We start from the raw sequence: 14,629 nt of genomic DNA, 5'->3' as shown, positions 1-14,629 counted from the left end.
GAGAATGCAGCAAGGCAATGCTTTCTCCCCAAACTCTACAACATTCCAGTGCTGGATACCAGTGATCCTTGAGGTCCCTTGGCTACTCTCCATGCCTTGCATTCATAACAATGTCCTCTCCTTTCTTTTCTGGTTTCTGTTGACTTCTATATTCTGGCTCCTCCCTGAGGATTCTGTATCTTTGAATGAATGTATCTTGAACAGAATCCAATGATCTGGATTACAGCCACCTTTCAATCAGGTGGGCCACACCTCAGCTCAAATAACATATTTGAGGTCCTATCTACAATGTGCCCACACAGACAGGAATACTGACAATGATTGAGAATGCATATATAATAAAATCTTCATCAGATAAGACAGAGGCCAGCTCTGCAGGGAGACTGATAACAAACATGGGCTCAGAGGCCAGACACCTGGGTACAGAAGCCAAAGCCAGAGGTCCAGAGAGCAGAGACGTGTCACCAAGGACAATCCATAGGCCACGGAGATGACCCCAGGCAATGAACCTAACAGAACTTCAGGATTTCAAAATTGCTTGGGAGCAGTGCTTCTGTTCTTCCTTTCATCCTCTCCCTTTTGAAATCAGGATGTCTGCAATATTTATACTATGCCTGTTCCACCAGGGTATTTTTGAATCGGTAAAATTCTTTTCTTGTTACTGGTCAACAGAGAGAAATGAATTTGCCCCAGAATTGGATCCTACTGAGATCCAATGCCTCAATGCCTACTGAGGTATTGAGCTAGGCCTGTAATATACAATCAGGAAATGCAGAGTAGAAGGGCCTGCTCTGACAGAGGGTCCAGTAGATAAGGAGGGAGAGTGACACAAGACCTGCAGAAGAAATTCTGAACCTATGCTGGTGAGGATTACATCTTTATATCATATTTGGAGGACAATAGGAGGAACCAGAGGAAGGGAAGGAGAATGAGAAGGAGTGAAAATAAGAAAGTTTAAATAAAAGAGGCACAGGGAAGAGGTAGTTGATCCATCAGGGAAATGGGCCTCCATTTCATCTTTTGGAGCATGAAAATAGCCATCAGAAGAATCTAGAATTAGTCTGACAGGTGGTAAAAGGCGTGTGGTGCAGTCAACCCAAAGTCAGGCTGATGGCCAGCTAAGGAGCATGTGAAGGAGATCAAAGATGATTGAGCTTAGAAAACACAGACCTCAGGGGACCTGCCAGATAACTACACACCAAGAGCAGGTCCAGGTGAGTCAGTCAGGCCCCCATATGAACAGACTGCACAGCTCACCAAAAACTCACCAGCTTACGCTTTATGACACTGGTGTTGGGCATGATATCATACATGACAGTGGCTAACATATATTTTCATGTTTTAAATTGTTATTCATTGTTAAGCCACAATCTCCTCACCAGACCTATTTTTCTTCTGATCACTAATAAATGGCATAGTGTATATTTTTCATATGTGTTTTTTCTCATCAACTAAAATGATAGGAGGGATTTTTGCAACTACCAGAGGAACCATTTAATAAATGTTTCTTGAGTGAATGAATGACATAGATTCAATGATTAAAATACCTCTCATTACTAAGAGTAAAAAGCAGTTGTGTGGCAGAGAGTTTGGTGTATTCTCCTCTGGTTAGATGGGATATTTGGTGAAACTATAATTCATCTACCAACATATTTATGAAGGAACTTCAGAAATAATACCAGAATATCTGGAGTATTTCCACCAGCACTGAGAATAATGTATTCATTAAAGTTTATCCAGGGAAGCAGATATGGCTCTACTGATAGAGCATCCACCTACTACTTAGAAGGGGCAGGGTTCAAACCCAGGGGCTCCTGGCCAATGGGGTGAGCTGGCCCATGCACAGCGCTGATGCACACAAGGAATGCCATGGCACCCAGAGATGTCCCCCGTGTAGGGGAGCCCAAGGCATAAGGAGCACACCCCAAAAGGAGAGCAACCCAATGCAAGAAAAACACAGCCTGCCTGGGAGTAGCAACGCAAACGATGGAGAGCTGATGCAGCAAAATGATGCAACAAAAAGTTAAATATTCCTGGTGCCACTGATAAGAATACAAGTGAACACAGAAGAATACACAGGAAATGGGTGCAGAGAGATGATAATGGGGGGGAGGGTGTGAAAGGAGAGAAATAAATAAAGGAATAAATAAATAAACTTTATTCAGTGCTCAGGTTACAGCAGACTTAAGAACCATGAATTCTTTCAGTGCCAAAGGATGGTAAGAGAGAAAGTTGACAATTGGTGAAAGAGTTCACGAGGAAAGTTCTCACACATTTCTAGAAGATTACAGTTGAAGAATTAGAGAGTTGCCATGAAAGAATGAGAATAGCTGAAAGAGATGGAGAAAAGAAAAAGGGCTTTACAAAAGGAGGCAGATTTTCAGTTATTCTATAAATATTTGGATATAGACTGTTCTAGTTAGCCAGGGTGAAATGGGCTGGCTTCCACAAGAGGTATTTATTAACTTACAAGCTTACAATTTTGAGCCTGAGAAATTTGTCTAAATCAAGGCATCATCAGGCAATGCTTTCTTCCCAAAGTTGAGCTGCCAGTGATGCTAGAATCCTCTGTCTCATGGCAAGACACATGGTGATATCTGCTTGTATCTTCTGTAACTTCCAGGTTTCATTGCTTCAGATTTTTGCTGCCATGACTTTCTCCTTCTTTGTCTGAATCTCATTCTCTTAAAAAGACTCAAGGAAAGGGACTGAGACCCACAGTGATCCAGGCAAGAAGTGAAGTAACCTACTCAAAAAGCTCTACCTACTATAGGTTATATCCACAGAATGGATTCACCTTAAGATCCTACTTTACTGGTGTCCATACTGCTTCACACCATCAAATATACATATATTCTAATTGAATTGCTTTTTTCTTTTTTAAACAGATGGAATATACAACATTAGGTAATATTGTAAAGAATAAAATTATATATGTGTCTTTTCAAATATATGGAAATAAGATGAAGTAAACACAGACCATATAACAATATAGAAAACTTTTAATTTTTGGCAAGTTTTACTGTTCAACCATTTTATAAGAGAACAGGAATATGAAGCTTACTGGAAAATTTTATATCCAAACTGAAATCAACATATTTCATTGGCTGAGCATCATCCCTTATAACGTAAGCAGTCTTCAATGAGCACAGTATATTAAGGCACCCACAATTACTATTTGATGGCAATAAGAAATGAAAATAGTTATCTAAATAAAAAAACAAGGTAGAGGAACAAATCAAATCATCTTTTGTGACACTGACAAGAAAGGCTTGGATGGCAATGTGTCCAGGGAAGAAAGAGTAAGGGAGAAAATGATCTTCCATAGGGAAGTTTTGCACATGAAGGATCAAGGATTTAATCTTGGGAAACACCAGAGTTGGAGGATGATGGGGGAGAAGGAAGAAGATGGACAGAATAAGGAAAGAAGATGATGAATTTTTAAACATTAAGGAGATACAATGAATAGAGAATCAATCCATTAGGGTGTAAAATTTACAGGACCGTAGCCTAGAGTGTCAATTGAGTCTTTTGATCTGGCAAAGTGAAAAAAAGATTTCTATGGTACAGTCCCCTAAAGGGTGTGGTTTCTCAGACTGACGGAGGAAGCAAACACATTCAAGTCTATTTGAAGAGGAAGCAGCTGGTGCTGCAAGACTCACTGCCCTACAGCCCTGAGGAGGTTTGTGTTCGAGGTTGAAGCACTGTGGGAGGATAGCTGCTATGCTGCTGACAGTAATAATTTCCCAAATCCTCAGGCTGGAATCTGCTGATGGTGAGAGTGAAATCTGTCCCAGACCCACTGCCACTGAATCGATCAGGGACCCCAGATGGCCGGTTGGATGCTCTATATATGAGCAGTTTAGGAGCCTGGCCTGGTTTCTGGTGGTACCAGGCTACGTAGCTGCTAACACTCTGACTGGCCTTGCACTTGAGGGTGATGGTCTCTCCTGCAGATGCAGCCACAGAGCCTGGAGACTGGGTCATCATGATGTCCCCACTGGCACCTGCAACCAGAAAAGAACATAGAGCATACATTCAACCACAAATGTATAAAATATGTATATAAATGTAGGTTTTCTCATTTATCATATATATTCAGATCTGTTTTAGATTAAATGGTTTGCTCACTCTGCATGTTAAAACCATTCTCCATATTCATAAAGCTAATACTCTTCTAAACCTCTCACCTGAAGCCCAGAACACCAGCAGGATGAGCAGTTGAGAATGTGACATCATCTTGCTCACTGGCTGATGCGATCAGGCCCAATCTCCAGGGAAACTGCATTAATAGAGCTCTGAGCAGACAACCAAGTCCCCGAGGAGCATATGCAAATCCATAGAGAGTATAAAGTCAAACGTACCTGTGCAGTGAGTTGTGAAGATAAATAATGGATAGAGATAAAAATACCATGACCAGAGGAAATGTAACAACACTCCTGCAAAAGGCAGGAAATCAATTTAGCACCACAACTTTCAAAAATATTCAGCACAATTTGGAAAATGAAATATTTTATCTGCAATTGTACTCTTACAAATCAACTGCACCCATCTTGAAAACAAAAGGAATTTGTAAGAAAATACCTTCATCTGTAAGTGTAATATCAGAACTTAATTAATTGTTATAAATATGGTGCCAAAACCTAGGTGGAATATACTCATATAATTGGATATATTAAGATGTAGTGCACATATGGTCTATCTCAGTCTATTCTAAATTTTAACATTCCAAAGGAACCTCACTTGATATACTCAAGAAAAGTCCTCTGTGTTGCCCTTAATACAATATCACTCCCAGAAAGGAGTCATCAAATATTTACAAAAACCGTTAGCACCATCATTTAAATCGACCACTTTCTAAAATCACTAATGGAGTGATTAGCAGACCTGAAGTGTAACACCTCCACCTAGTGGTCATAGGTAAAATGGCTGCAGCTCCCAAAGTCAGATAGAACATTTCTTCATTTATTCCTACCCAAAACTGATGATACTTTTAGAATTATGCAAATAATGATATCATGAACACTTCTAGGCATTGCACATTAAATTATGAACAAATAGAATGATTCTTTTACTGGGAGATTACACAGTAAACAAGTAACATTTCTGAAACCTTTACTACCGTGCCTCTCCGTGACTTCCTCCTCTGTTACTTAGGAAAGGTAGGACCACATGAACCTGGTCCATTTCAGGAGCAAACCTCTGCATGAACAGTCAGAGGTAAGAGAAAATTTAGGACACTTTAACAATTATATGGATAAAAAATTTGACACTATCATGAGTATATCTTTTCCTGCAGACTTTTTCCAACGCTCTTGAGCTTTCCCATGATGTGGAATGTCCTAAGGCATGTATTGTTCTAATTCTAATTAATAAGTTCATTTTCTGTAATTTTTCTCCTTATGAGCACTTTATCTTAGGAGAATGTCCCCTCCTAGCATTCAGGAATGGAGCTTCAGACGCCCACGTCATCAGGGAAGGCATTCCTTCTCATCTACAATCCTCTCTGTTCTTAGACCACCAAGTATCTGTGTTTAGATGATGTTAATAATTAATTCAGGTTTGTTTTTACACCCATGTATTTTTTCCTCCTCCATGAAGTTGCATTTAATAAACATTCTTAAGTTTTTTAACTTTGCTTGAATTTCTACTCCTTAATTGATAGATTTCCTGCATCAGTGCAATATAATTTCCTTCCCATTCTTACACACACTCAAAAATGTAAAGTCACCATGGATGACAGCATGATAAAATAGGATGTGTCATGTGAAGGGTAACCAGCCCAGAGGGGTCCACAAAAAATGTGAAGTAAGGAAATATTCTCTTCAAGTAGGGGACAGTTGGCCTAATGTGTGAAGAGAAGAGGGGACTGTCCTTCAAAACCGAGGGAAGAGAACTTCAGAAAATGAATAGGACTTAGGAAAAGATGGCCCTGGATATTTAAGATGGACGAAGAAACAGAGTGTGAGAGCAGAACTGGCATGATCCAAGAGGAAAATTAATTCGAAGAACAGTTGAGGCTTAGGTTATGTACTATGAGAATCCATGGAAAAAAGAGATAGAATTAATTTTCCATTTTAGCAGGTACTTCTGGGTCATTTTACAACCAATAACACTCCAAAGATGCAGATACAGTGGAAGCCACTAACATTTCAGTGCAGCTGGGAAACTAGCTTTTCTATCATCTTCTTCCCTGAAGTCATATAATGATTTTAAAAAGTGAAATTTTCCAAATGCTCTCCCAATGCCAAAGATCCAATTTAGGCCAAATCGATCTTTGGTAAATGATTTAAAAAGAACACATTGTGGTAAGTAGAAATCTAAAAAAGCCTGGGGACTCCTGTCCCTAGCATATGCACACCTTCTTTCAGTTGTTTAAACACTATCCAGGTGCTACTGTTATGTGATTTTGCAGATATCATTAAAGCTGTTGACTTTAAGAAGGGAGTCCATTAAATCTTGCTCTACTGGTCAGAAAGAAAGAGCCCAGAGAAATTCATAAATAATTAGTATTTGAAATGGGAAAATACATCTGAAGTTGGTTGTGGAAATCCAGGGGACCATGTGGCAAGGAACGTGGGCAGGCTCTGGGAGGAGGGAGCTGACAGCCAGCAAGGACATGGGATCTCAGCACTGCCACCTGAGGAACTGCTTCTGCCAAACCTCATGAGCTTGGAAGAGAACTCTGTGCTCTGGACAGATGGCAGTCTTATATAACCATGTAGGAACCTGAGAAGAAAGCCATCAACATTGGATCCAGACTCCTGATCTACAAAACTCTGACCTAATAAATTGCTTATTAGTTATGAAAAGAGAGAAAAGTGATATATATATGTGTGTGTGTGTGTATTAAAACAAACCACATGCTAAAATGGAAGTCATAAATTCAGATACAAGAGTTATCATCCCATTTAGCTCATAGCTGAATGATGCTGACACATGTTTCTTTTCATGAAATGTGGTATGCTTTATGCCCCTTTCACCCACAGATGATTTCCTGATGTGTTACCACATCCACAGGGTCAGAGCTCAATACTGTGCTATGAAAATACAGATAAGAGGAGAACTAGCTTTGAAAGTGGTCATGATCTGTCCCCTCTGTTTCCATGGCAATGTTCTCTGAAACAGAAGAAATTCTAGACAGGGCTCTTAGTAAGAGAGGGCAGTGAACTGGGGACATTCCAGGTAGACCTGAACCAAGCTGCTGTCTTCACATTTGCTTAAACCCTGGAGTGCTTTAGATTCCTAAATGTGGATGACTCCTTCCTTCTACATGAGAAAGAATGGTAGTGTTGCATTTTGTCTTGATCTAAGAGGTAAACTGTCTTATATGCTTCCATTTATTTAGAATTTATGATTCTACATATTTTATTTAATTTTGTATACTCCTGTTGTTCAAATGACCAAAAAAATCTTAATTTATTCTAGATAAAATCAACTTAGCAAGTATATTTTCTGGGCTCAGCTTATCCTTCCCCATTAACTTACCAGAGGTCAGTAAAGCCAAGTGCTGCTGTTGCAGACATGAAATCAGGCTATTTGATATATGAGGCACAATTCACATGCAGCCTGATCTAACATGCTTCAGGGTTCTCAAACAATTCTACAGTATCAATGGAATTCTTTTCCCCAGTATAGATACAGGGCCACAGTGAATGTGCTCAATGAGTTTGGGCATGAATGGATGAAAGTAATGTGCTAGCAAATTCATAACATGAAGGCAACATTAATCTTTAAATTTGAAACGATGAGGCTTGTTGCCAAATGCATAGAATATTGATGTACAGAATAAAACATGATGCTGTTGCCTTAAAATGGGAACAATGCATTAGCAGTGCCCAAGACATTTTTCAGTAAAGGTCACACGATATTCCTGCAACAGATTCATGGAAACCACATGCATGTGGTGACCTGGATTTGAATCTGGAAGGGGCACAGGAGAAGAAAAAAATTAGATACATCTGAATGAAGTTTGGAATATTGTTACTAAATTTGTACCCATGTAAATCTCTTAGTTTGACCAATGTACCATGATTATGTAAGATGTTAACATTAGGGGGAAGTGGGCAATAGTGTGCGGGGACTCTCTGGACAGCTTCTACAACTTATATATTGCGGCGGCTTGCTCAGTCGGTAGAGGTGGGGTCTGGCTGCGGATGAGGGGTCGGTCCAGCTCTGGACGAGGGGTCGGTCCAGCTTGGGACGAGGGGTCAGTCCCACTTGGGACGAGGGGTCGGTCCGGCAGCAGACGAGGGATCGGTCTCACAAGGGGTTGCGCGGTTCGGCTGACGGGGTCGCCCGGCGAAGCCGGCGACGAAGGGGTCGCTCAGAGAAGCAGGCGACAAAGGGGTCGCCTGGAGAAGCAGGCGACGAACTAGGGACAAGGGAGGCCAGGCCCTTGTCGGGGGCTCTCAGGACTGGAGGGTGCATGGCAGAAGAACTACCGCGGAGACAAGGTAAACACGCAAGTCCACTTTATTGAGGGAGAGGCAACAGTTTTATAGGGGCTGGGGAAGGCTGATTGGTCGAAGCCACACCCTGTTCTGATTGGTTGCTGGCGAAAGGTCAGTGGGCGGTACTGGACGGGGGAGGGGTGGTGATTAGGGATTGGCTGCTGTTGCTGGGGTGGAGGGCAGACTTGAGTTTCCCGCCCACGCCTGGCTGTTGCTGCTGTCGGGGGGAGGGAAAAAGGGCAGACTGGATTTTTCCGCCCACGCCTGGCTGTTCCTGCTGTCGGGGGAGGGGAAAAGGGCAGACTGGAATTTTCCGCCCTGCGCCTGTGCAGGGAGAAAGAAGAAGAAGGGTGCCGCCCCACAGGCATCGTGTGGCACCATCCGGGAGGAGGGGCGGCCGCGGAAGCATGGCTGCCGAGAAGGGGAGACCCAAGGGCACTCTGCGCCCATGCCGAGCTCCCTTCAGGGGTGGCGGTGAGTCCGACCAGCCACCCTACCATGGGGGCAGCGGCTTGGCCTGCCGCGGCTGCTCCCCCGCCAGGCCAGCAAAGCACACTTCAGCCCGAGGGGTGACCGCATTTCCCCCTTCTTTTCAAATAAGGGCCAGGATGGCAGCAGCAACAAGTAGCCGAGGCCCAAGAGGCAGTAAGCAATGAGGGAAGCGGGGCTGAAGAGGGAGGTGAGTATGACGGGGATATAAATGTACAATTTAGGGGGCGGTATCTTGCCGTTGCAAGCAAGGGTGGCCAATATCCAATTCTCGTTTATAAGGTCCATGTGCTGTTAAAAGTCCAGGATGATAGCGCGTTACAGGTGGTTGATCTCTTCCTGGTGGCGAAGAGTGGCAGAGGCAGACTGTGTGATGGTCTGGAGGATCACAGCGGTGAGGACAAGTTGCGTCAGGGCACTAGCGACGGTGGTGGCGGCAGTGTCGGGAGTGGTGGAGACGTAGGCGAGGGCAACAAGAAGGCCAAAGTCTCCACGGGCGTGAGAGAGGCCGATGTTAATGGGGCGGGCCGACATGGGGTGGCCCAATCTGCAATGCAATGGGGGTTCAAGCAAAAAAAAGGAGGGGGGCGGGGGACGAGAAAGGACGCTTTGGATGGCTGAGAAGAGGAGTGAGGTCGAGACAGGAGGAAGCTCTGCAGAAGTATGGGGAGCTGTTAAAAGCAGAAACGTTATTAGATGCTAGAAAGCAGGCCGCGGGCTGGGGAAAGCAGGTTGCGGGCCGTTTAGCGGGGCTGGAGCTGCTTGAGAGCGATGGCGGCATGGAGGGCTGCGGTTACAGAAGACTTGGGGCTGTTTCAAAGAGATCTTACACCGGTGAGTGTCTAGGAGACCGGCGAGGGCCCGAACTTGCGGGGCTTGCTTAGCAGATAGGATGTTACCCATTGCTAATGGCCTTTTGGAGCCGATAAGAAAAGGGGCCCTTATCTTGAGAGCACGGCGATGGGAGCCGAGGTGCGCTGTGAGACGAGGGGTCGGAGCCGATGGGACTCCGACGGTGGTCGCGGGCCAAGAGAAGGCCCTGATGAGGGAAGGGCGGGACGACGAGCAGTGGAGCAAGGCGAAGGGGAGCAAGCGCAGAGGGGAGGAGGCAGAGGTGAAGGCAGGGGTGGAGGTGCTCAGGCACGCGCTCCTGAGAGTTTTATTGGCGCCTCTTAATCATAGCGGGTTGGTATAAGCCCCCGACATGGAAGGAGAAAGCCATCCAGCGATTCTCCCAGACCGCCGTGGATCGTATGAGGTCGCCAAGGTTCAGGAGCAGCAATGCAGAGCGAAAAGATAGGGGTGAGAAGAGAGGAGGGCATAGGGCTGTGGTAGGGTTACTTCAGACGTGCAAGCATGCGCTCCCGAGAAATCCAAGGCTCCTCTTAATCATAGCGGGTCAGTATAAGCCCCCGACATGGAAGGAGAAAGCCATCCAGCGATTCTCCCAGACTGCCGTGGATCATATGAGGTAGCCAAGGCTCAGGTAGGAGCAATGTTGCGCGAGAGAAGTCCCAAGGTGAGAAGAGAAGAGGGGGGGGTGCTGCCAGGTTATGGAGTGAGGCTGTGGTGGAGTTGCCTTGCCCCACGTTGTGCTGTGGCGGGGTTGCTTTGCCCCACGTTGGACGCCAGCTGCGGCGGCTTGCTCAGTCGGTAGAGGTGGGGTCTGGCTGCGGACGAGGGGTCGGTCCAGCTCTGGATGAGGGGTCGGTCCCGCTTGGGACGAGGGGTTGGTCCAGAAGCAGACGAGGGATTGGTCTCACAAGGGGTTGTGCGGTTCGGCTGACGGGGTCGCCCGGCGAAGCCGGCGACGAAGGGGTCGCTCAGAGAAGCAGGCGACAAAGGGGTCGCCTGGAGAAGCAGGCGACGAACTGGGGACAAGGGAGGCCAGGCCCTTGTCGGGGGCTCTCAGGACTGGAGGGTGCATGGCAGAAGAACTACCGCGGAGACAAGGTAAACACGCAAGTCCACTTTATTGAGGGAGAGGCAACAGTTTTATAGGGGCTGGGGAAGGCTGATTGGTCGAAGCCACACCCTGTTCTGATTGGTTGCTGGCGAAAGGTCAGTGGGCGGTACTGGACGGGGGAGGGGTGGTGATTAGGGATTGGCTGCTGTTGCTGGGGTGGAGGGCAGACTTGAGTTTCCCGCCCACGCCTGGCTGTTGCTGCTGTCGGGGGGAGGGAAAAAGGGCAGACTGGATTTTTCCACCCTGCGCCTGTGCAGGGAGAAAGAAGAAGAAGGGTGCCACCCCACAGGCATCGTGTGGCGCCATCCGGGAGGAGGGGCGGCCGCGGAAGCATGGCTGCCGAGAAGGGGAGACCCGAGGGCACTCTGCGCCCATGCCGAGCTCCCTTCAGGGGTGGCGGTGAGTCCGACCAGCCACCCTACCATGGGGGCAGCGGCTTGGCCTGCCGCGGCTGCTCCCCCGCCAGGCCAGCAAACCACACTTCAGCCCGAGGGGTGACCGCAATATATGAATCTAAAATTATTCAAAAACAAAAACATATTTAACAAAACACAAGGAGAGAGATCTCAGTATAGCTGAGTGAACACTGTATTTAACCAAGTGAGGTCTGAAATGATGAAGTCTTGCCCTATACTAAAGCCAGACCCCATCTGCAGTGACATTAAAATGCTTGCTCCAGACATTCAGCATCTCTTGGCAAGTGAGAGCTGCACAACTTGAAATAGTGACTTTTTGACTCCTGATTTTCCTCACCTCATCTGACCCTTTGTTCCAAACAAAACTACCTTAGAGCATACTCTTCAACCAAGGTGTATGTCCTAAGGGTAGGCAAAAAGGTTTTCTCAGGGGTTCATGGCCAAGAATAAGTTTAATGGAATACATTTCTAGATCTATGTATTCTGCTCAGATTCTGTCTTAAATTGGATCTTTCCAAGAACAGTCAAGTTGTGCTGCTGATTCTCCTTTCCCTCCTCATGTGCACAATCACCCTTTACTGCTTTAATAAGATAAGTGGACAGTCACTCATCTTACCATAGGCATTTCTGTGGGATCCAAAAACATATACAACAAGAAATGCAGGGATTTTTCAGAGATCCACGTGGGTCAACATACAGAAAGTGAATGGCTCTAGAAACTGGCAACTCTCCTGTGGTGCTAAATATTTCACACCCAACAAACTGAAGGAAGATCTACTTGAGGTGTTACACCAAATATTCCAACTTGCAATCAGGAAATTTCAAAATTCATTGCTTGAGTCCACCTTGTTTATTCTTGTCTCTTCTGTATTTTATTAACAAACTGTTTGAAAACTTTCCATTTACTAATTGGATCTAGCTAAACAGTACAAGCTTGAATTTCCCACAGTTTTGAATAAAGGGATTAAAGATTCCCAACTAAATTTGAATATAATTTCAGAAAAATTTACATGCTTTCTTTACAAAATGTTCATTAACATAGAAAGCACCTTGGTTACTATATGCATTTAAACAAAGGCTCAAAATTTTTTGGAAATTAACCTATAATTAGCAAAGAGAGGAATTGTGGAATGGATTATTTTGTTTTTATTCAATATCAAATTGTCTAGGTCCCTATACTATTACTCTGTGTGTGCATGTGTGTGCAGATATCTGTGCTTAGACATATATATATATATATTTAATATATACGTATTATAATATTTATGTATATAAACATTTGTAAATTTTGATCACTATAATTTCTCTTTGGGTGAATAGAATAACACAGGTTTCTTGGATCAAAGTATGAAGAAGTCTCTACCAAAATCAAATAAAAGAAAATCTCATCATCTCTCCATTCTTAAATCGGAAAGAAAATTATTCTTAACACCACTTTTTGCTTTGCAGAAATTTGTCCTATCATATCCACACACACGTAGATCAGTTTTCTTCAATATTGAAGTTTTTATTTAATTTACAATAGGATTAATAAGAGGAAACACTGGGCCTCCAACAGAATTAATTTTAAGAACCTTTTTCTCTCCCCGCCCACCAGGAATTGATGCCCACAGAGAACCTCAGAATGTGAATCGGGTCACTGCAGATGGAATTAGTTAGATGAAGATGAGGCTGTCCTGGAATAGGGGACCAAATCCAGGGGCTGGTGTCTTTCTAAGGAGGAGACGTGGAGACTAGAGCCATGGAGGAGGGCAGTGTGAAGACGGGCAGAGAGGCAGGTGCCCCACGCCAGGCACCGCCCAGGACTGGGAGCCCCGGGCGTGGAAGGGCTCTACTCGCAGGCTCTAAGGGCCCACGCTGATGACACCAGGATTTTGGACCCCGGCTTCAAGAACTTTGAAGAAGATGCCCTTGGCTTTGCTGGTGGGCTCGTGCAGGTGTTCAAACATGATGGAGAGTTGAAAATATTCACAGATAAACAGAAACTAAGAGAGTATGCCATTAAGAAAGTTGTCTTTCAAGAAATACTAAAGGGAGTTCTGACGGAGGAAAGAAGAAAGCAGGAGAGGCATTATTGGAGGAAAGTGTAAGAACAACAAAAAGGCAAAATTAGAAATAAAAGAAACATATGAAATACACAAATCCAATGAAAATATGGCTAATGTAAGAAATTCCCATGTGGAACCGGCCCATGTGCAGTGCTGATGTGCGCAAGGAGTGCCATGCCATGCAGGGGTGTCATTCGCATAGGGGAGCCCCACTTGCAAGGAGCGCTCCCTGTAGGGAAAGCCGCCCAGTGCGAAAGAGAGTGCACCGTGCCCAAGAGTGGCACTGCACACCCAGAGAGCTGACACAATCAAGGTGACACAACAGAAAGAACCAGATTCCCAGTGCTGCAGATAAAGATAGAAGCAATCACAGAAGAACACAGTGAATGGACACAGAGAGCAGGCAATGAGCGGGGGAAATGGGAGAAAAATAAATAAATCTTAAAAAAAAAAACCTCACCATTCAAGAAACACAAATTTGCAGACTGGTTAAGGAAATATTACCCATCTATATGTTGTCTACAAGAAACTCACCTTAGACCCAGGGATTCAAGGAAGTTGAAAGTGAACAACTGGAAAACAATCTTACAAACAAACAATAACCAAAAAAGGGCAGGACTAGCTATACTAATATCAACAAAATAGGCTTTAAATGCAAAACTATTGAGAGAGACAAAGATGGACACTACATATTAGTAAAAGGGGTTATCTTTCAAGAAGAGAGAATAATCATAAACATTTATGCACCTAACTAGAGTACCTCAAAATATCAGGCAAACATTGGAAAAACTAAGTGAAGGAATAGATGCCTCTACAATTATAGTGAGGGAATTTAATACAACATTATCACCATTGAACAGAACATCTCAACAGAAAATCAATAAAAACACAAAGATTATGAATAATATAAATGAGGATCTGGAACTAATAGGCATACACAGAACATTACACCAAAATATAGCAGAATATACATTCTTCTCAAGGACATATGGATCATTCCATGAGACATACCACATGCTAGGCCACAGAGAAAGTCTCAATGAATTCAGAAAACTGAAATTATCCAAATAATTTCTCTCACCACAGTGGAATTAAAGCTGGATATTTGCAAGGGCCAGAGAACCACATTAGGTACAAAGATATGGAAGTTAAGCCAACACAATTTAGTAAAACAGAGGGTCAAGGAAGAAATGTCAAAAGAAATCAGTAACTACCTTGAAACCAATGAAAATGACAACACAACATATCAAAACTTAT

General features: G+C 44.1%; 1 gene segment (V, D, J or C); it reads right to left on the bottom strand.

Moving 5' to 3' along the window:
- Window positions 1-3,666: 3,666 nt before the first annotated feature.
- LOC131274084 (immunoglobulin kappa variable 3-11-like) lies at window positions 3,667-4,278 on the bottom strand. The segment is given in 2 exon segments: window positions 3,667-4,007; window positions 4,191-4,278. Coding segments are annotated over 2 exon segments (390 nt in total).
- Between the last annotated feature and the right edge of the window lie 10,351 nt (window positions 4,279-14,629).

Source organism: Dasypus novemcinctus, chromosome 17 (genome assembly GCF_030445035.2).
Source record: "Dasypus novemcinctus isolate mDasNov1 chromosome 17, mDasNov1.1.hap2, whole genome shotgun sequence".
Lineage (NCBI taxonomy): Eukaryota > Metazoa > Chordata > Mammalia > Cingulata > Dasypodidae > Dasypus > Dasypus novemcinctus.
Note: the sequence above shows the minus strand (reverse complement) of the source record. Positions and strands in the feature narration are given on the sequence as shown.